The sequence below is a fragment of the Cydia pomonella genome, chromosome 26 (assembly GCF_033807575.1).
Source record: "Cydia pomonella isolate Wapato2018A chromosome 26, ilCydPomo1, whole genome shotgun sequence".
Taxonomy (NCBI): Eukaryota; Metazoa; Arthropoda; class Insecta; order Lepidoptera; family Tortricidae; genus Cydia; species Cydia pomonella.
Genome location: NC_084728.1, coordinates 8,322,546 through 8,345,850, shown reverse-complemented (window position 1 = coordinate 8,345,850; position 23,305 = coordinate 8,322,546). Strand labels below are relative to the sequence as shown.

Sequence of the window (23,305 nt, the reverse complement as noted above, 5' to 3'; positions counted from 1 at the left end):
AACGGTGACTCTGGGACTGTATTTATTTTTTGATAGCGAGTCGGGTGTGTTGGGAACGCAAGATACCTAACACTCCTCCTCGCTTCGCTCGTCGTCGCACCTAACGGTGAGTCTGGGGCTGCATTTCTTTTTTGATAGCGAGTCGGGTGTGTTGGGGACGCAATATACCTAACACTCCTCCTCGCTACGCTCGTCGTCGTACCTAACGGTGACTCTGGGACTGTATTTCCTTTTTGATAGCGAGTCGGTTGTGTTGGGGACGCAAGATACCTAACAATCCTATTATGCCTACTTAGCAGAAAATAATTATGCAATGTAATAGTACGCTATAGGATTATTATGGTATCTAAAATGATTATTTATTTATTTTGACACTTGTAGAGACTTTACACCTCCAAATTTTATTAGTATTAGTACTCTAACATTGGGGACCTTTTACATCTCCAGATTTAATGTGTTTTTAACCATAGAGACTATACATATCTATTGTATTGTATTAATTATTTATTTTAAGACTATTATAATGTAATGTTTACCCAGGTATTGGCTGTTGTATTTATAAATGTTGTTATGTATTTTTCATGTCACTATATGATGTTATTATAAATGTTGTATTGACTTGTAAAAGAGCCCTTGAGGCCTACTTGAAGAATAAATATTTGAATTTTGAATTTTGATGCTAAACCAAAGTCGACCAAAGTAATGTTCTACGAAACAATGTTCTGCAAAATGTGTCGTATGCGTGGTATTAATAATTCCAACTATACCTTTATGCAAAATTACCATTCGACCGAAAGTGTCTCTGCGAAACATGTTATGCCAAGTGTGTTTCTGACCAATATTGTTCTGCCACATGAGGGTAACCCTTATTGTTGATGTGCTTGTTTTTGTTTGTATGTAAATTCCATGTTGACGTGTAAAAGTGCCCTTGTGGCCTAATTGCTGAATAAATGTTGAAGTTGAAGAAGTTGAATGTTACCTATTATTTTATGCTGGGCTGTAATAGTACATAAACTACAGGGTATAACCCTCGATAAAGCTGTTATAGATTTAGGAAAAAAGAATTTTGCTAAGGGACAAGTATATGTAGCAGAGTAAAAACTGGAAGGAATAGCTCTATCTGATTTAGAACCCACTAAACTGTTAACTAAACCCCACGATGAACGGGCATTAGCAGAAATGCAACGGTTGAGATATCTCATTACTGACTAAAGGTAGACAGGTACCTATTCATTAGGCCAAGAAAGCGGTTTGCTAGTATTGACAAGGTTTCCCGTGTATTCATCATCATTAAAGTAAACGTATTGTTGCAACAACGGAAGCTATCTACCCCCTATCTCTTTACCGTTAAGGAATTGTATCTTCCATCATCAGCTCTGCAACGAGATGATGACTACCAGGCGCAAATACCTAAATAGCTTTACGAAGTCTATGAAAAACGTTAAAATTGCCTATAAAATTTTAAGAATACCACTAGTTTCTCAAGGATACCATCATCAGATCCTGACCTAATGACTATATTATGGGACCACCTGGGAAGTATACCCTATCAAACAAAAAAAGAATTTTGCAAATCGGTCCAGGCGTCTTTGAGTAATCGGTGAACATACATAAAAAAAAATAAAAAAAAAATATTCCGACGAATTGAGAACCTCCTCCTTTTTTGAAGTCGGTTAATAACTCAATTATTGCGGAAAACATATTTTAGTTGGTGTTAATTTCACAGAGATAGTTGCTCGATATTTACGAACTTTGATTTTCGCGGTGATAACCCTGGATTCGTAAAAACTATTATATAAACTGTGGTTATAGCCCTGCAGTGGCAGCATGGTTCCTTTTGTATCACTTGTCACTATGCCCTTCACTTTCGCGCTTACAGATGTAGTGAATAATCCTTTCTCATCGTATTTTCTCGGAAACGCACGAACTTGTTATGCTATTTCAGTCCCAGTACAAAAAGTACTGAGGTTGACCGAAGTAGCAGGACAAACACGAACGTTTTCGAGAAAATACGATGGGAAAGGATTGTTCACTACATCTGTACATACTTGTTAGAACGTGATAGGCATGGTGACAAATGATAAAAAGCCGACCATCTTAGCCCATGTGGACTGGCCTTTAACATAAAATATTACAGTATTTTCGCCGTGTGTGACACCCTTAACTTACGTCCCGTTCCACGTCCTCACAATCCTTCCATACGTCGCATCCGGCAAGCATTCGGGTACACTACTGAAGAAGTCCACGTTGAATCCGTCCTGCTCGCTCTCCTCCAAGAACGCTATTCTCTCTTTCATGTCCTCAAGACAGGGGGAGGTGTAGTTGTAGGGGGCAGTTCCAGTGTTGGATGGGAAGAGGTCGAGAGATTCGTCATCTGGAAACAGATGGAAACTATATACAAAAAAATACTTTCTACTTTATCGTTCAGAATTCAGAACAGAGGGCCTACCGTGAACACCGAAGTCTATTCTATTCTATTCCATTTGCGAACTACGGTGTTCGCGATAGGCGCTGATGTAATGATATATGGGCAATTGGGCACTAGTACATTATCTACAGTGTGACCCTAGCCATTACATAGACAAAGCCGAAATGTACATATGCATTAGGGTATTTAGAACTATTGTACAAAGTATCATAACAGCCGGTGTAGCGGTTTCGAAGAAATTAACAAATTACCATTTTTGACTTTGGACTTGGAGCAGCCTGTATGTGTTAGTAGCTCCTAAGGTATAATATCCTCAAAGAATAGTATGGAACCTTCTTCAACCTTTTTTATTATCTTTTTTCTTTATGACACTAATAAGCTTCTGACTTTTGAAAAATGTCATCATTATCAAATATTTCGAACAAATAGTAGCCGAAAAAATCTCGCGTGATTTGTGCACTAACCCTGAAACACTTTTTGCGTCGGGGGTTAAAAAGAAAGTAATCAAATAACACACTCATTAATGGACATTATATGACCCACCTCATAATAGACTTCCCAAGAAGAGTCAGACTCAGACCAAGATAAGTTGGCAGCGATTTAGAAAGCCCAGAGAGTGCTAGTGTGATCAAAAAAATTATGACGTTAACACTTGCACAGGCTGGGCTATCAAAATCGCTGATAACTTATCTTGGTCTGACTCTAATCTACTTCGCCAGAAGTCCTTATGACCTAAATTTGGGCACTGCCACAGAATAAATAACAGTACTACCGTACAGAAATGACACTTCCTACAAAACCGAAGTTTGACAGCGATTCAGGGACGAATCATGCTGTCCCTTTCTATGTATGGCACTATCCTTTTCGGCAATTTGGGGTTGTCCAAATTCAATGTCTTAAACAGTTTTTTGAGAAGTATCCACTATGATATTTAGTTTGTCTACAGAGAGTCTACCGCTAAACGCGAAAATCGAAATTTCATTATCCGGTGTTCGTGTTTCGCGGTAGGCCCTCAGTATGTGCTAGAGGCGCCCCCTACGCAGTTTTGCGTAATATTCCCTATTCTGACAAAGGACAGAAAATCCTAACATATCAAAAGAACTTAAGTATGGCGTCCTACTCACAGCAAGACAATTCCGAAATCGGCTCCGTCTCCAAATCGATCTTCTCATCTCCCTCTATAGCTCCTGTGATCTCATCCACGCAATAACACTCGTTATTTAGACATTGCACAGGGTTGAAGTTGCCATCCGAAGTGCAGCGGAGCCCGACCACGGGCAATTTGACCCCGGGAGAGATGGATTTCTTAATTTTGTCGTGAAGACGGGAGCAGCCTGAAGAGTAACAAAAATTCATGTTATTTTCTTGCTTTAACCTTCGTAATTCTGTTCTCGATTTAAAAGCAACTACTTACTACATAATAATTTTACATGTGTAAATCGACCGATACGACCTTCAAACCTTCAAGAAAAGAGCGTACTCCCATCTTAAATGCCGGCAACGCAGGTGTTGCAGGTGTCCATGGGCGGCGGTAATCGCTTACCATCAAGTGATCCGTCTGCTCGTCAAAAAGACAACACTGTCAATAGGTAGTCACTTCGGGGAAGGCCTGTGGTATGATCTGCGTGTATGATAATATTATTACTTCATAGGTGCCTGTGGGAAGGCCGATCAAAGGTGATTGTAAATGGCATTCTATTAGATTCCCTTTAAGGCAAATTGCCTTGCCCATTTAGTAGAATGTATCGCCGCATTTTTTTTCCTAGCCTGTTTTAGTGTCCCATTATGCTGCTCAGAGGCCACTCCCCTTGATCTCCACGTCTCCCGATCTAGCGCTTCTTCGGGCCAGTTGTCTAGGAAGGTGTCGAACGTCCCGCCATCTCCGCCTAGGCCAATCACCGCATTACGAATATAAATATTATGCCCTTATATTGGGCCATCATAAGTTTGATATATAATACTATAGAGAAGCCATACCAAACAATGAAATTGTTGTAATCAGAATCACAACCTGTACCTCGGGACCAAAACATCGTACGAACGCTTGCCTACGAATTAGGTCACGAGATTCACGCTCCGCTTCTATGATTTATTGTTAAAACAACAACTCATGGCGCAAAATACCTGGTTCTCGGTTCTATACGTAGTAATAATAGTTTAATGGGTTTGATAGGTTAATCTAAAGGACGTAACTATGTGGTGGAACAAGATAAGATTTTGGTTTTTTTTTCTATTTATTATTAATTTCGATGGTTATAATTTAGTTTAGTTTATAAGTTTTGATACAATATTTATGTTATTTGGTTTACTTGAAATGTGTTGATAAATAAATTCCATTACTTTTTGTAGGTATATGGTAATATTGTTTTTTAGGCATTATTTATTAAATAAGATAAGATAAAGATAGGAATTTCGCTTGCATATTTTCCAAATTTTACCAGTCGGTTAGAGACTGGGACTTAATTTTTTATTTTTGTGTTACCAAGGCTACAAATGCTACAATATATAATTTGTCGATAGCCCCTGGACCGAAAAGACACACACGGGATGTGATGTGCCGGATGTGGTTTGAGAACATAAGGCATACCAACCACAGTGCATATTCCGTTCAGTCACAGCTCCCTGATGAACGACCTCTCCAAATAGCCGCTCTCCTTCGTCGGATTGACAGAAACACCTGGAATATATAAATATAGATACTTAGAAAACTTTTCATTAGAGACCTAAAATAACTTAATATAATTTTGTAATGCAGGGCAGCTTATGGCGAGCTGTTGGGGAGTAGCGACCTCACGTACCCGAGTGATCCTGAGGAGTTCTGTCACCCGAAGGTGGGTGGGACTAGGAATTTCATGATCTGCCGGATTTTACTGCTGCTTACATAAAATCCCTAGCGTAGTGAAGGCTTGCTCTGAACACTTACGTCTGCGTGGGCACACAGTGATAATGCTGATATCGTCCCTTGCCATTGCATCCTGGTCGTTGCTCCAAGGAGCCGATCTGTCCAGATTCATGGCGTGCGTCATAATCGTCCTGGGCCGAGTGACAATCGGATTCCACTGGAATAAAAATGAAATATGTCGTATGATTAACCGCTCTGGTGAGGAAACCGGACTAATCCTAACAATGCCTAGTTTAGTGAGAGTCAGAATGGCGGGTCTACCTAAATAAAATTAAATGAAAACCATACCATATTTTTGTACCTAATTTGTACTATTTAGTACCTCCTTTAAAAAAAATTGTACCTCACGGTAGTTAAAGTTTTTAAGTTATCACCAAAAAACAGGTCACCCGCCATCCTGACAGTCAGAATGGCGGGTGTACTTTATTACGCTATGTTCCCGTGGTTATTGATAAATTCTATAAAAGCCAAATTTTTGTACCTTTTTTGTACCTTCATATTCAATTATAATACGAGTCATTTTATTTTTGGTTTCCAAGTTTTACTCATTTTATATTTTGCTTGCTATTACAATTTTGCAGGCGTTATAATTTTTCAAATTATCGATTTCATTTTTAAGAAAAAACGCTAAGGTACAATTATTTTTATTACGCCAGGATTTAGTACCTTTAATGTTTAATCTGTTAAGTTCAAATAACTCAGTAAATCATGTCTTAAAAAAGGCTAGGCGCCAATTCAAAGAAATCTTCCTAAGAAAAATCATTTTTAAGACATGATTTTCTGAGCTATTAGAACTTAACAGATTAAACATTAAAGGTACTAAATCCTGGCGTAATAAAAATAATTGTACCTTAGCGTTAAAAAAGGCTAGGCGCTAATTCAAAGAAAACTTCCTAAGAAAAATCATTTTTAAGACATGATTTTCTGAGTTATTTGAACTTAACAGATTAAACATTAAAGGTACTAAATCTAGTTTACCCTCTGGGTTGGAAGGTCAGATGGCAATCGCTTTCGTAAAAACTAGTGCCTAATAGAGCATGAGCCGTGGCAAAATGCCGGGACAACGCGAGGAAGAAAAAGATGTCGTATGATTAACCCTTTAAAGCAGTGGTTCCTGACCTTTTCAGTTCTGTCACCCCTAAGACTAACTAGGGATTCTGATTTTTACCCCTCCTTCCAATAATCATCAATAGTCTTTCTTATAGGTCTAATCTTTGTTATATTTAATTAAGCTTATTACCCCCGTGAAATACCAGTTTTACCCCCACGGGGGTAATTACCCCCAGATTAGAAACCGCTGTTTTAAAGCGTAAAAAATAGCAAAGTTACTGAGTTCAAGTTTCCACGATGCTCGATTAGATTCTGGTTAGGAAGAAATGCAAAAAAAAATGAAATAATTGAAATCTGGACGAACTCGAACGTCACGTCACTTTTCTCACAGAATAAATAATAGTAACTACCTAATACCGTATCTAACTACCGTACTTAATTTTTTTTAATTAAGCGTCAGCCACATTTGGAACGTTGAACCTCCCCATGTTAATGTTAGGGCCAATTGCGCGTTTCAGGGTTAGCCAAGTTACTTGGAGTTATAACCGTTTATACAGTACAGTTTAACCCTCTATAAACTGTTAAAACCGAGTAAGTTCGCTAACCCTAGAATGCGCAAGTGACCCTTATTTCGGTAAGTATATAAAACAACGAAGTAAGAAACAACCAGAGCCCCTAGTGTAAATTTATTCGATTTCGTAACGTGACGTACTTACGCGTTTGCGTTAAGTCTCATTTTGTATGGGATTTAGAAACAGCGCGCCGAACGGAACGTTTTGGAAACTCGAAATCCCATACAAAATGAGACTTAACGGAAACGCGTACGTCACGTTACGCCATCGAATAAATTGACACTAGGGGTACAGATAATGGTTACTACAAGTGTGTGTTAGCGGGGCATTCATGAGACCGAACTCAGTGATATTACTGATATTCAATTCAAATGTTCCATGAATCCATGACACTGATACAAAAAGCAGTCTTCTCCTGTTCCTGTTTTGGCTAGTGTGTTGAAGACGTTCAAGACGCCAGAAAGTATTTGATAAGAGATATTTGCGTTCCTAAAGTCGTTAAACCTTTCGATAACATGCAGGTGTACTGAAGGACAAAGGCCTATCTTGTTCCCACGGGAGTTATGGATTGTGAAAAATTATATCACTAATTCATACAAACCAAGTAGCGTAAAATGCGTTTTACTTTTAAAATAATAAATATTAAATAAATATTATAGGACATTATTACACAAATTGACTAAGTCCCACAGTAAGCTCAATAAGGCTTGTGTTGAGGGTACTTAGACAACGATATATATAATATATAAATATTTATAAATACTTAAATACATAGAAAACACCCATGACTCAGGAACAAATATCCATGCTCATCACACGAATAAATGCCCTTACCAGGATTTGAACCCGGGACCATCAGCTTCATAGGCAGGGTCACTACCCACTAGGCCAGACCGGTCGTCGCCTGAAATACTGACTTTTATAATTATTATTGTTGTTTATGTTTAAAAATATTTAAATTGATTAAAATATTTTAAAATATTTTTGCACGATTTTCAATCAACATTCAATGGCTGAATGCCGAATAGGCGGAATACGTCTGCGCCTTCGATGCCTAATCTGTTAAGAAATAACAATTTGGTGGACGAATATCCGAAAGGTCACCGTATTTAAGAATTATTTCTATAGGAACCGTGCGCGTTGCAGGGTCTGCCATCTTGTGGCCTGAATCGGAACAATAAACATGTAAATTTACACGTCACGTGTTTTGTTGTGCATGGTAGGTTCTGCCATCTCGTGGGCTACATTGGAACAATATAAACATCACATTTACGCCTCGCGCCAAAAATCTGACGGGTCCTGTGCTGCCTCCTACAGTTCATGCACGCTCCCTATGGAAGGTAGAGGCAAGGTATTTACAATCTCCATAGGCACAACTATTGCAAAAGTGTCCAGCTGTCAGCTATAAATAATAGTTCCAAATCTCTCCAGAGTAGCACTAGAGTAGCTAAGAAACTAGGCGTTATATATTGACGGAGTGAAGTGCGCTGTTTATGATTCGATTTCTTTTTCAAGTATTCTAGATATTGTAGCGCCACCTTTTAATGGTTTTTTATCAGACATTTCTGGTACATGGAGATTCTATTCCTTAACTCTACCTTCCATAATTATTTCGCTTCAAATTTAGTTTTTTCTTCGCAAGTGTGAAGTAAAACATTGTGTGTAACTCCGGAGGGGTAGGTACGAATATTGCAAGCACGGGACTTTAATTCCCTCATTTCAAAAAATTTACTTACCCCCCTCGTTGCACAATGAACTATAACGACAGTTAAAATTATTACTCACTTCTTCTACAAAAATTGCCGTTCTCCTCTGCAACGCAGGTGAGCCCATCGCCACATCTACCAACCGTGGTTCCTGTACCCGGCCCGCCCAAAGTGCAGTGATCGCCTTCCACTGAAATCATTAAATATTCTTTCTCTCATCTTATTCACTTTCCCGAATGAAGGTTGAGGGAGGCGATGGCTGAGATACACGTCATACTCAAGAACGGGTGCTGTTTGTGGAGACCGGTCTGTTTAAGCTTACACGGGCTACTATGTTATGTTATAAGTATGTAACTTTACTTTTGAGTGGCATTAACGTGAGACACTTCATTAGGTTCTTGTCTGATTAATTTTTTTATCTTTTAATTATTTATATAAGAATTCAAGCCTTGGAGACCCTCTACATCTCTAAGGATAATTTAATATCTTATCACTGACACTTAGAGACTTATACATCTCTAAAGAATTTTAGTATTTGTTGGTTTAATTTTTTTATCATAATTTTTTTGTGTAATTTAGAGACAGTATACATCTCTAATAAAGTATTTATTATTTCATCGATTCCATATTTGTAATTGTTTTTTTTTGTAATTTTTATTGTTTGTAAAAATGGACATGTAAAGGTGCCCCTGTGGCCTATTTGCTGAATAAATGTTTGATATTTGATACTTAATCATGTAGGTATAGGTATTTACTATGTTCCATATGTCTTACAAGTCTGGCGTTATTTTTTCTCAAAATGGTCGGAATCGCAAGTAATTGGTGTACGAACGAACAAATGTATATGTAATGTATTTACACGTAACGCCTGCTTTGCAGTCGGAATCTAAGAGATATTTCCAGATCTCAAATCCTCGAAGTACGTTTTTCCCTTTCACAATAATTTATCCCTTTCACCTACTCGGTCTAAAGCGGCAATGTGTTGGTGCATTTTCCTTTCCATTCTATGTGAGCGTAGCCTTATAATTCAATCATTGAAAAAGCTTTTCTGATAATTACATTCCTTCGTGGTAAATCTGGCCTAGTTGTTAGTGACCCTGCCTATGAAGCCGATTGTCCCGGGTTCAATCCTGGTAATTTATTTGTGTGTTGAGCACGTTATTTAAGTATTTATATATTATATAAGTATGTTATTATCTAAGTACCCACAAGCCTTATTGAGCTTACTGTGGGACTTAGTCAATTTGTGTAATAATGTCCTTTAATAATCATGGTATTTAAGATGAAATACCAGCTAAGCCCCTTCGCAGATTCGAGAATTTTAGGTAGATATCTGCGTTGCGCTAACGGGAGCGGCTCCTAAAATTTGTGCTATAAGGACAACTGCAGCTCAGGCGAAGTATCGTACGTAAAAACCTCAGAAAACGAAGTTTCATTCTCGACATTTTCCTCCTCAAAATCTTAACCAAACGTAACGATATTTTGGGAACAGAATGAAAAAGAATTATCGGTGTCTGACCGTTTTGATTTTTGCTGATTTTTGTATAAGGCATCTGTTTACGGCGCATTTATTTGGTTATTTTTAGCGCTTTTTAAAGTAACCTAGTTCTTATAAAAACAAGAACATCAAAAAAAATTCGCACAGACACAGGTACCTGCACCTGTGGCTGTTCTTTGGCCCTAGGTGAATATTTTTTTATATGAGTTCAATATTACCAGTAACATTCCAGTGAAAAAATTGTTGAGAACGTTTGTAAGGAAAAATGACCACGGGGCCAAGGCAAGATTGACAAACGCCGTTTGAAAAGAAACAAGTGCAGATTCAACAGTCAAGTGATCATCAAGTGATCATTCCCATATGCCGGCTCCTCATGCGTGGCAAACAACGGCTAGCAGCAACCATCAAACAACAAACACGAACGTGTGGATCAGTTTTTTGTCTATTTTGTTTTCTGTATGCTAGTGATTGGCATCGGAGTCGGTCTTTTGCACAAATCAAAGGGGTGTTCGACAAACTGGTATGTTCGCCAAACCTGGGGATACCGCGTTTGTGCTGGATTTGGCATGATGTGCTTGGTATTTGTAGCAAAGACGAAACATGTGGAGCCGGCAATAGATGCAACGAAAAGTCAAGTGGTCATTCTCAATCAATTTCACTTTCTCATTAACGTTTTCTATCAGCGATTGTCACTTATTTAAGCCACCTATCATGTCGGTGGAGCAATTTCCTTATTTCTCTATCCTGTGCCTTTGCCTGATTCGACAGAAGCACTTCATACTTTAGCAAAACTTTCGCTTCTGACATGCTTACTAAGGTATCTTGTTTACTGTTTGACGACCGGTCTGGCCTAGTGGGTAATAGTGACCCTGCCTATGAAGCCGATGGTCCCGGGTTCGAATCCCGGTAAGGGCACTTTTGTGTGTGATGAACACAGATATTTGCTCCTGAGTCATGGGTGTTTTCTATGTATAAGTATATCGTCGACTAGGACCCATAGGACAAGCTTTGCTTAGTTTGGGATTAGGTCGATCTGTGTAAGATTGTCCCCAAAATATTTATTATATTTATTTATTTATACTGTTGCTACAGAAAGAAAGGGTCTCTTATAATCTCATATAGATGCATTAGCCAATTTCAAAATGACCCCGTTTTCGAAGCTACCCCAATGCACGTGGTCCCAGCGCGTACAGGTTTTTTGCAGAAATCGCGAGCGTCTGGTTGACGTAACTGGTGACCGAAGAGCTGGCGGCTTCCTCGCACAACATCTCAGCATTGCAATACAACGAGGTAACGCCGCCAGCATCTGTGGTACAATGCCTCAAGGGCCTATTTTAGATTTAAGCTAGCTATAGTAACACCACTGTATATATCCATTATGTATACTGTAATTATTGTAAATGCACCTTAAATAAGAGAGATTGTTACCTATAAAAGGCAGGCAATAATCGCAGCAGTTGCAGGTCGTCGGCGACAACAGCCAGATGCCAGAATGTGTCGCGTTGTTGATGCGGCAGTGTTCCGCGGCGGCTGTGCAACCTACCTCGAAACCGTACGTCTGTAACATACATCGAAAGTGATGCCTTAGGAAAGTGACGTCCTCCCAGGTACGCGACTGCTTCTTCTGACAGGATCTTAAAATCGTCTAAACCCCGATCAGAAATTTATGATCATTTGTCAAGAGGGCGCTATTATTCTCAAAAATGAGCAAGCTCAAGGTAAGGTTCAAGCTCCTCCCATTTATGAACAGGGATGTTGAAGGCGTGCATGTCTCGCTTGAAGGTTGACTCACGCTACACAGGGGCAGGGCCGGGCCGGAGCTTCCGGCGCTTCGTTTTCTATGGAAAGCATTACGTCATCACCGGAGCTCTGTAGTGGCCCGGTGCGGGCTCGGACCGGAGACTAGCCGGTCATGCTATGAGCAAAAATCGGACTTCCCGGAGCCTCCGGGCCACCCGGTGACTCAATTCTTCCTTTCGGGTGATATTCCACTAGTCTAAGATCTTTGTCCAATGTGCATTGCGTCTCACTCTCTCATTAAGCAAAATGTCAGACGCAAATACACATTGGACCAAGATGAAAAACCAGAATACCACCCTTCGCAATGTGCATGCTCGGATGTGTCGGTATATATTTGCCAAAATAAGAAGGTTACAAAACGTCATAAATTTGTTTGTTAAATATGGATGGTATAGCCAATACATTACTTGGTCGGGTTATATTTTACTCGGCGCAGAGAGAAGTTAATTAACAATGACTGCCAATCTCTATATGAAACCAAATTTCTGTAAATAAAGCTACACAATTCTACATATTGCCGGTTTTGTGGAAAGCAATAAAAAAATAGTACTTATATTTATTTTAGTCACGCTGGCTCCACATTTTACTTGAGATAGTTGATAGCGCCAGACAAGTTGCCTAAGAATTTGTTAACAATTTTAATAGTAAATGAAGTGGAATAAAAAAATGTTCAGAAGAAGCAGAGCTTTAAGAACTAAATACTGCCGTTTCGTACATATTGTCGGATTATCATATTATTGACAATGAAATAAATTATATAACAAAAGAATAACGTACTATAAGTATATATAAGTCGTTACGTAGCCGCCTGTTGTCTGCCTCTACATTTAATCAATTGTTTGTTTTTTATTTTCTTTTGTATCTTTTTACTGAGGTGTTCCAATAAAGAGTATTCTATTTATACATCTATCTATCTATCTATCTACGCAAGGTTTATTACAAGCGACTTAGTTAAGTATTTATTTGACCTATATAATATATATTTCCCGAACAACGCGGTATCCGTGAAGATTCAGTCTTTATTATTTACTTTTCCATGTTAGGTGTTACTACATGAAAGTCGCAACGGTCGCAACACGGGCGACTCGGATATATACGTCAAAATTATATAAGTTGCATAATGTCTTGATTTATTTTGTGAAATACGGAGGTGTTGCGGAAATGTAATTTAGTCGGATTATATTAAATGAGATATCTAGTAATGTTACTGCTTGTAAAAATTATTCATTAATGACCATGTAGGTTATAAATTAATATAAATATACTAATTTTTTCTCATATTCCCACGTATTACTTTTCATTTCGTACGAAGTTATATATAATGAAATATCTCGTTAATAAATTTGTAGATTACGGGAAACTATTTCTTTTACTTAATTTAAAGTCCAACTGATCTTCTGTAAATCTGCCTGCAGAGAGTACGAACATCATATTTCAGTGCAGTTATTGAATTACTCATAAAGGTGCCTATATTTCATTTGCAATCTGTCGTTGGCGATATTATTGCTAACTGCTCGCGTACGATGCATTCTCCTGAAATAGATAGGCCATACATTTTTTCAGGCTGTAGAGAGCAGCACTAGCATGTATTATAAACCTGAGAGTAACTTATGCATACTATGCCTTAAACAGTTTTTTGACAAGTTTTCACTATAGCATTGATGCATCAAGGCGTTTTGGTTACAGATGGTCTAACGCGAAACGAAATTTCGTTACCTATCTGCCTCTCTGTCTATCGAATATGCAAGAATGATGGAGGCAGAAACCACAATTTAGATTTTCCATTTCGCGGTGCGTTAGTAACGCCCTCTACGCAGAGTTTTGCGTAATATTCCCTATTTTATGCCTATTATTACTGTAACTACTGAAATAATACAATAATACTCTTCGTATGTTTTATTGTTCTTAAATTAATGATTAAGACGTGGAACGCATAATTTCGTCAGGGGGAAGGGGAAGCCTATGTGCCTCTCTTTCGCACAAAGAAAGATCGCGCAGTGATAGAGAGGCGAATAGATGAACTAATGAAGTGGTTCGAGGTTATAGCCCTTACTGTATTGTAGTATCGTAAGTGTCAGGATGTCAGGGCCATGATAGCTATTTATAACGATATAAATAGCTATCATGGTCCTGACATCCTGACGCTTACTCCCAGTTTTAGTACCTTTTTTGTATTATTTGGTACATGACATCAAAAAAATTTTACCTCGTTAAAAATCGAGAAATATTGAAAATAATGTGGTCAAAAAAGTTACAGTTAGAATAAACTTTGTATGTGCATAGTGGTGCAGCCACTCAATGTGAACCGGGCCTTCAATATAGTTCAACAGTTAATATTTTTGGCTAAAACAGTTATGTATTTTAGAGAAGTGGAAATCTTGAGCGTTTCGGGGGTTTGAAGACACGAGGGTTAAACAATTTTTTCTAACGACTGAAACACAACATTTTTTATAGTACATATGGTACTACTTTACCGCACTAGGACGTTAATTAGCACTTTACGCGCCTATGTCGAAAATTTAAAGTGCCATATGTACTGTAAAACGTTGTATATGTGCGAATAGATAATTGGCAACTCGTTTCGATTTAAAACACTCCTTTCGATCGTGTTTTAATTTACTGCCACTGGTTGTGAATAATTGAACTCGTTATGAATTAATGTATAATTACCACACCAACGCCAATAGTACATTACGATACAAGTGCGAAAAATAGGAAATTCGAAACGAGTGGCGATAAATTAAAACACGACCGAAGGGAGTGTTTTAAATCGACACGAGTTGCGAATTACCTATTCGCACATGTATCGTACAACGTTTTACAGTACATATGGCCCTTTAAATGTTCGACACAGTAACGTAATATGCTACTTCTCGCACTAGTGCTATAAAGTAGCCCCATATGTACTGTAAAAATTATTTAAACTTCAAAATCATCACAAGTCGTCGTCGTCGTTAATTTTACATTCCTAGGTGATAAAATATTTCAAAATTTGAATGATTAAATTACTTTGCATTTCTTGTGAATAAAATGTAAGTAACTTTCCCATCCGTTTTTAAAGAATAACGGCAATACATGCGAAAGACCGACTATGACTGTTAACCATCGAATCCCAGCGCTCAAAATGTATTCCACTGATGTCATGCTTAAAACAATCCAACATTTTGAGAATAATATGGTTAGTTATAATTTTTTACCCCTCTCATTTCTTGAAAATATAAGTAATTATGTTGAAACTCAGTAAGAGTTGCTGGAGAGATGCTATCTAGCAACCCTTACTGGACTTGTACTCCCTAACTATAGAGCTATTTTTTAATAAGTAAAAAGAAATGCAAAAAAGCAGTTACTTCTTTTACAGTCAAATATCCATTAACTTTATAACTTTTTAATATTTTGTGTTCTACGTTGTATCGATATATGTGTACCCGAAGTCGATAAATGAGAACTCTCTATGACAGTTCAAGAATGCCACAATAATTCCGGTCTCTGTTAATAATAGTTTGCCACCTTATTAACGTGCATTTTTACATATCAAACAAAAAATAAATAAAAAATATTGAATGTGGATACATTCATCCTCCTTAGACGTGGCTGCTACAGTCTTCACGATTTTATTTGCCGTGTGATCATCGCTTTCCAGTTGCAGCTTGGTGCCATCGAGGAATGTCCATAGTATATGAAAAAAGAAAAATGTTTATAATACCATTCATTGTATCACAATATCGACTAAGTACTACTAGAGGGCACCTTTAACCTTATTTTGGCAATGTTAAATATCCTTACAATTGTCTATTAATGATAGTTTTCAGTAAGTAGCTCATAATTGGGTAGTTTCTCCCCTACACCCTAAATTCATCCAACGAAATAAAATGTTCCGTAGGGTATACATGGTGGCCTATTTACATCGTTCAGTATGGGAAAGTTTGAAACTTTAACACATACGAAGATCTGTTCCTAGGAATCATGCCATCGATTTTCTATATATAAAGACGGGCCAATAACACCTGCTTTGTATCTACTGTTTTATTTTTGAAGATTCTATACCTATGTTATAATTATCACCTACTAAGTTTTTGAAATTAACAAAACTAAAGCTATTTTAGTCTAACAAGCATATTGTTATACTTTCTCTTTCACATATGTAAACTATTGAATGAAAAACAATAGCCCATAGGTAAGCCCATATAATATACCTAAGCCCTAACTCGTAAAATACTTGTCAAGGAGAAGTTATATTCTAATCTTCATGAACACGTTTCACCAAATAGCACTGTTTAAATGCAAATATAAAAATATACTATATGTAAAATATTTGAAGAGTTTCATCCATTATTCCTGGGATCCATTATCAGAAATAGATCTTGACTAAAATGAAGCTTAAAAAACTTGCAGAACAATCTCAACGAAGAAGATATCGCCAAACGTGAAATACGCGTAGTTGAGGTGTTCCGTCTGGTCTTCATCAGCAGTTCCACTTAATTAAATGTCACTCACATTTTTAATGTAAATGCTTGATTTGTTGATACAACAACAAATATATACAGGGTGTTTATTTAGTCACCTGCAAATAATTTACGAGGTGAATAAATTACGAGGTCATACATTCCTTTGTACATCTCTACAAATCTTATGATATGAGCTCTGTGCATGGGTTCTGCTCGTTTGCCTCCTATATTTAAAAAAAATACTTCTACTTAACATAACGCCATTCCTTTGTACATCTCTATAAATCTTCTGATACGAGCTCTGTTCCTGGGCTCTGATCTTATGCCTCCTATATTTTAAAAAATACTTCTACTTAACATAGCGCCATTTCTATGCACATATCTACAAATCTTAAGATACGACCTCTGTTCATGGGCTCTTCTCGTTTGCCTCCTGTATTTAAAAAAATACTTCTACTTAACATAACGCCATTCCTTTGTACATCTCTACAAATCTTATGATATGAGCTCTGTTCATGGGTTCTGCTCGTTTGCCTCCTATATTAAAAAAAATACTTCTACTTAACATAACGCCATTCCTTTGTACATCTCTTTAAATCTTCTGATACGAGCTCTGTTCGTGGGCTCTGCTCGTTTGCCCCCTATATTAAAAAAAAAATCTACTTAACATAGTGCCATTTCTTGTACATATCTACTTATCCTATGATACAACCTCTGTTCATGGGCTCTGCTCATTTGCCTCCTATATTTAAAAAAATACTTCTACTTAACATAGCGCCATTTCTATGTACATATCTACAAATCTTATGATACGACCTCTGTTCATGGGCTCTGCTCGTTTGCCTCCTGTATTTAAAAAAATACTTCTACTTAACATAACGCCATTCCTTTGTACATCTCTACAAATCTTCTGATACGAGCTCTGTTCATGGGCTCTGCTCGTTTGCCCCCTATATTAAAAAAAAATTCTACTTAACATAGTGCCATTTCTTTGTACATATCTACTTATCCTATGATACAACCTCTGTTCATGGGCTCTGCTCATTTGCCTCCTATATTTAAAAAAATACTTCTACTTAACATAGCGCCATTTCTATGTACATATCTACAAATCTTATGATACGACCTCTGTTCATGGGCTCTGCTCGTTTGCCTCCTGTATTTAAAAAAATACTTCTACTTAACATAACGCCATTCCTTTGTACATCTCTACAAATCTTATGATATGAGCTCTGTTCATGGGTTCTGCTCGTTTGCCTCCTATATTAAAAAAAATACTTCTACTTAACATAACGCCATTCTTTTGTACATCTCTATAAATCTTCTGATACGAGCTCTGTTTGTGGGCTCTGTTCGTTTGCCTCCTATATTAAAAAAAATAAATTCTACTTAACATAGTGCCATTTCTTTGTACATAATATATCTACTTATCCTATGATACAACCTCTGTTCATGGGCTCTGCTCATTTGCCTCCTATATTAAAAAAAATACTTCTACTTAACATAGCGCCATTTCTATGTACATATCTACAAATCTTATGATACGACCTCTGTTCATGGGCTCTGCTCGTTTGCCTCCTGTATTTAAAAAAATACTTCTACTTAACATAGCGCCATTCCTTTGTACATCTCTACAAATCTTATGATATGAGCTCTGTTCATGGGTTCTGCTCGTTTGCCTCCTATATTAAAAAAAATACTTCTACTTAACATAACGCCATTCCTTTGTACATCTCTATAAATCTTCTGATACGAGCTCTGTTCGTGGGCTCTGCTCGTTTGCCTCCTATATTAAAAAAAATAAATTCTACTTAAAATAGTGCAATTTCTTTGTACATATCTACTTATCCTATGATACAACCTCTGTTCATGGGCTCTGCTCATTTGCCTCCTATATTTAAAAAAATACTTCTACTTAACATAGCGCCATTTCTATGTACATATCTACAAATCTTAAGATACGACCTCTGTTCATGGGCTCTGCTCGTTTGCCTCCTGTATTTAAAAAAATACTTCTACTTAACATAACGCCATTCCTTTGTACATCTCTACAAATCTTATGATATGAGCTCTGTTCATGGGTTCTGCTCGTTTGCCTCCTATATTTAAAAAAAATACTTCTACTTAACATAACGCCATTCCTTTGTACATCTCTATAAATCTTCTGATACGAGCTCTGTTCGTGGGCACTGCTCGTTTGCCTCATATATTAAAAAAAAAATCTACTTAACATAGTGCCATTTCTTTGTACATATCTACTTATCCTATGATACAACCTCTGTTCATGGGCTCTGCTCATTTGCCTCCTATATTTAAAAAAATACTTCTACTTAACATAGCGCCATTTCTATGTACATATCTACAAATCTTATGATACGAACTCTGTTCATGAGTTCTGCTCGTTTAGCTCCTACTTAAAAAAAAATCGATTCTACTTAACATAGCGCTGTTTCTTTGTACATATCTACCAATTCTATGATAAGAGTATGACCTCTGTTCATGGGCTCTGCTCGTTTGCCTACTATATAAAAAAAATCTACTTAACATACCGCTGTTTCTTTGTACATATGTATTTACTTATCCTATGATAGGTACGACGTCTGTTCATGGGCTTTCCTCATTTGCCTCCTATATTTAAATAATACCAGACAAATGCGAGCCGGACTCGCCCATCTAGGGTACCGTAGTTTTTAGTATTTGTTGTTATTGCGGCAACAGTAATACATCATCTGTGAAAATATCAACTAACTATCACGGTTTACGAGATACAGCCTGGTGACAGACGGATAGACGTACTGACAGCGGAGTCTTAGTAATAGGCTCCCGTTTTACCCTTTGGGTACTGAACCCTAAAAAGGAACTTTTACTTATCATAGCGCTCTTTTTGGATATACTGTATAGTAATATTGAATTTACTGCTCTTCTGACCTATTTCGGTACCTTTTATGTACTTAGTACTTACCTACATACATATTAAGGTTATACAACTATTATTTCTAGAATCAAAAAATCAATACAAACAAACCTACGTAATATACACGTATTTTAAAAACATAATCCTCGAAACTCGAAAGCTCCTCTTTTTATAAATGCAATGCAAATAAAACGCATTAAACTTAATCATGACGTCACGATCAAGTATCATTTAATAAGGGGCGTTTCGTGCGTAGATAACGATTGTCAGATTTGACTCTCATTTCTAACTTTTGTATTGCTTCAATGTTATGGGTCCCATAAAGACATGTTTCTTTTATAAAAACTTATTATCTAGCCTAGCCTTTTGGCAGTATTTTCTCGAGCTTTACGCAGTTGATTGAGGAAGCTGCCATACAAGACAAAAGCATTTTCAAAGCGACTTTCTCTTAGAACACCCCATCTATCCGTCTATCTATCATAATTTATTTCAGGCAACTAGCGGCCCATAGATAAATACCTTAAGATTAGCGTATGCTTTTACTAAAATATATTTTTATAATGTGTATACATTATAAAAATATATTTTAAAACTAAATACTACAAATCACATTATTTTACTGCGGCATGAAACTATTTATCATAAGACATACCCTTTGAGACTGTCTACCCATTGTTTTTGTATATGACAGCTACACATCCTTTCAGCAATGGCTTTTAGGAACTGCAAACTAATAATCTATAGCCCGCTGATTTTACCAGTGCAATCAGTCAACTTCGGGCAGCTTGTGGCATGCAGTTAGGGAGTAACGATCTCACGTACCCGAGTGTTCCTAGGGAGTTCTGTCATTCGAAGGAGGGTGGGTGGGACAGGATTATCTGCTTCTGGGTTGCCTTGGCCGGCCGGCCAGGGTGGAGTCGTTAGAGCTATAAGTTCCAAGGGTGGAAGTGCAAGACGCGAGTTGGCACAGTGGCTGTTACAGCCACTGGGTTGAAAGCGGTGCACGCCTCTCGATACCCCTGAGCCGCTCACACCAGTGTTACTCTTGAGCCATCCCAGATGTCGCTTTTTGTGTCGTCTGCCGGAAATAAAATTGTATACCGTTTTATTAGGCAGGCGTCTGGTTTTTTATCCCATAGCTCAGTGTTTAGCCCATCGCTTTCACACAATAACCTAGTTTATTTTAGATTCCAACAACTCTCAATAGTCCTTACACCCTGTCGGGCCTCTGCGTGCGTCCTATGACATGGGCAAGGGCAGCATCAGCTCGGTGTACATCTTACATTTCATGAACGTGTCAAAAGGGCCTCTACGTTAGGTTAGGGCTCGGCGCACGCTTCTCAAAGGTCCGGAATACCATTGTTCCGTGATGGGAAAGACATACAAATTAAAATAATAATAATCGTTAATGCAATGCAGTGCTCTATTTGTCAAAGAAAATAAAATTGTTTCACACTCACAAAACATTCATTCTTATTTTTGCTTATTTTTTCACATTAAGTATCTTTCTGTAAATAAGATCACAATTTTCTCTCTTGTCAGATTTATTTTACTATTTGAATAACATGACAGCGTCAAATGTCGTAAAAAGTATACAAGTAAAAAGGTTTAAGAAAAGAGTCCGCAACATATTATTTATTAGACCTATTAGCAAAGAATATCCTATTAGTACGGTCGCGGAAATTGATTCTTTATTAGCAACTTGCGGTTCAAGTAAATTTGGCTGTACATACTTATGGTAAGAGCTGTCCATTGTAACGTGACACGTTAACTGCTAAAGAATCAATTTCCTCGACTGTACTTACAAGCTAAGCCTAAAGTGCCATGGCAATTAATGCAAGCTTACGAATAAATACAAAAACCGGACAAGGGCGAGTCGGACTCGCCCAACGTGATTCCGTAATTTTTTTAGTATTTGGTTTTTTATATACTACGTTGGTGGCAAACAAGCATACGGCCCACCTGATGGTAAGCAGTCTCCATAGCCTATGTACGCCTGCAACTCCAGAGGAATTATATGCGCGTTGCCGAGCCTAACAACCCTCCTTCCCCTCGTTGAGCTCTGGCAACCTTACTCACCGGCAGGAACACAATACTATGTTGTTATAGTGGCAACAGAAATACGTCATCTTTGAAAATTTCAACTGTCTATCACGGTTCATGAGATACAGCCTGGTGACAGACGGACGGACGGACAGCGGAGTCTTAGTAATAGGGTCCCGTTTGGGTACGGAACCCTAAAGATGAAAACTGCTGCCATGTTACTATACATTTAAGAAACACAGGAAATCTGGAATTGACATATTGAAAAAATTATATTGTTATCTTCTTCTGCACGACTTTTTAGTATGAGGAAGCTACTTAGGTACGTAAGGCTACCCCCGATTCATTTGTTATGAGGGGGCCCTCGGCCTTAGAGCACGCATAGCACAAGGGCTACGCCCGACTTTCTCAATATGAGGCCGCCGCTGTAGCCCGACGTCAGAGCGTTCATATCATTTCGGGCTAGCATGACGGGCTACGCAAGACTCCTTTGCCATCTCACGTACTTACAAAAAATCTTAAATTTAATACTCTTTTACTTGAATAACCTTTTCACTTTTAGTTACATGTATGGCGTGCCTAAAAATTATATTTTTATACATTTGAACTTCTAAACTAAGTAGTAGCTTACCATCAGGCCGGCCACCAACGTAGTATAAAAAATACCTACTTTCCACTTTTCTCTTTTGGTTATCTTATAGTTTTTGAGTAAAATAGCTGTGACATACGGACAGACAGATAGACAGACAGATGGACATGACGAAACTGTAAGGGTTTTTGCCATTTTGGCTACGGAACCATAAAATGCACACTGTAAATTTCAACTACCTAACCCACTCGTATTATAGATCAAAAATTCCTTTTCCGCAAGAAGTAAGTAAGCCAGTAAGTAGTTTATTTTTTGTACTTGTTAGACAATTCTATCTTAGTGTACCGAACTTAAAGGTTATTTTTTTTACTTTGAGAGCGCACCACCGACATTCTTAGTGGTGTACGCGTATTTCTCTATAGCTGAATGTTTGTAGATGATTATCTTATATCGATACTTTAAAATGTTGTGGTATTCCTAACAGCCATTTTAAATATCTTCTCTTTTAAACTTAAGTTTTTCATGCATTCCTGAAACGGAACAAGTCTATGATAGGATTGATGGGAGAAAATAATGCAAAAACGCGGCATTAAGCAAAATGATCATTTGTGATTCAGGGTTAATATCTATCGGGTATCACTGAACCCCAACGGATATATTTTTGCAATACAACACAAATGCACACCTCAATAGAAGAAAATAATACTGAAAAACAATAGGCCTGTCTACTCGCTAAGAAGCACTTAGGGCAGCTTGTGATGAGTCAATCTCTAAGTAATCTGCCTAGTACCTACCTCAAAACGAGACCGCTTTTCCATACAAACGTAGTCCCCATTACGGATAATATTTTTACAGTACATATGTTGCTACTTTACCGCACTAGTGCGAAAATTAGCATATTACGTTACTGTGTCGAACATTTAAAGAGCCATGTACTGTAAAACGTTGTACGATACATGTGCAAATAAGTAATTCGCAACTCGTGTCGATTTAAAACACTCCCTTCGGTCGTGTTTTAATTTATCGCCACTTGTTTCGAATTTCCTATTTTTCGCACTTGTATCGTAATGTACTATTACAAAATTGGATGTAGAACGAAGGGAATATCAATATCCAGAGAGGAAAATGGGGACTATGTTTGTATGGAGAACCGGTCATCCCTTTTCCTTTTAATAGTTTAATATGCTTCGGCACATGATTATTTGAGACAATATACACGCATTGTATTTTCATTACCTTACGCAGAGAACACGGTGGCTTCGAAAGAGTCTCGGGTCATGTGGAAATAAAGCTCTTCACATAATGTTGTGTAATTCTCCTTTTTCCGAAAGTGTCGCGAAATGTCCAAATGCACAATT

At 37.7% G+C, this 23,305-nt stretch overlaps 1 protein-coding gene across 1 annotated transcript in view; it reads right to left on the bottom strand.

Moving 5' to 3' along the window:
- LOC133532175 (uncharacterized) overlaps positions 1-23,305 on the bottom strand; it is a 30,958-nt gene that overhangs the window by 4,917 nt on the left and 2,736 nt on the right. The window contains exons 2-7 of the mRNA XM_061870727.1: positions 11,585-11,714; positions 8,738-8,848; positions 5,352-5,487; positions 5,020-5,105; positions 3,553-3,762; positions 2,170-2,374 (exon numbers count right to left, since the gene is read on the bottom strand). Coding sequence (XP_061726711.1) covers positions 2,170-2,374; positions 3,553-3,762; positions 5,020-5,105; positions 5,352-5,487; positions 8,738-8,848; positions 11,585-11,714 — 878 coding nt within the window. The remainder of the gene's footprint in view (positions 1-2,169; positions 2,375-3,552; positions 3,763-5,019; positions 5,106-5,351; positions 5,488-8,737; positions 8,849-11,584; positions 11,715-23,305) is intronic.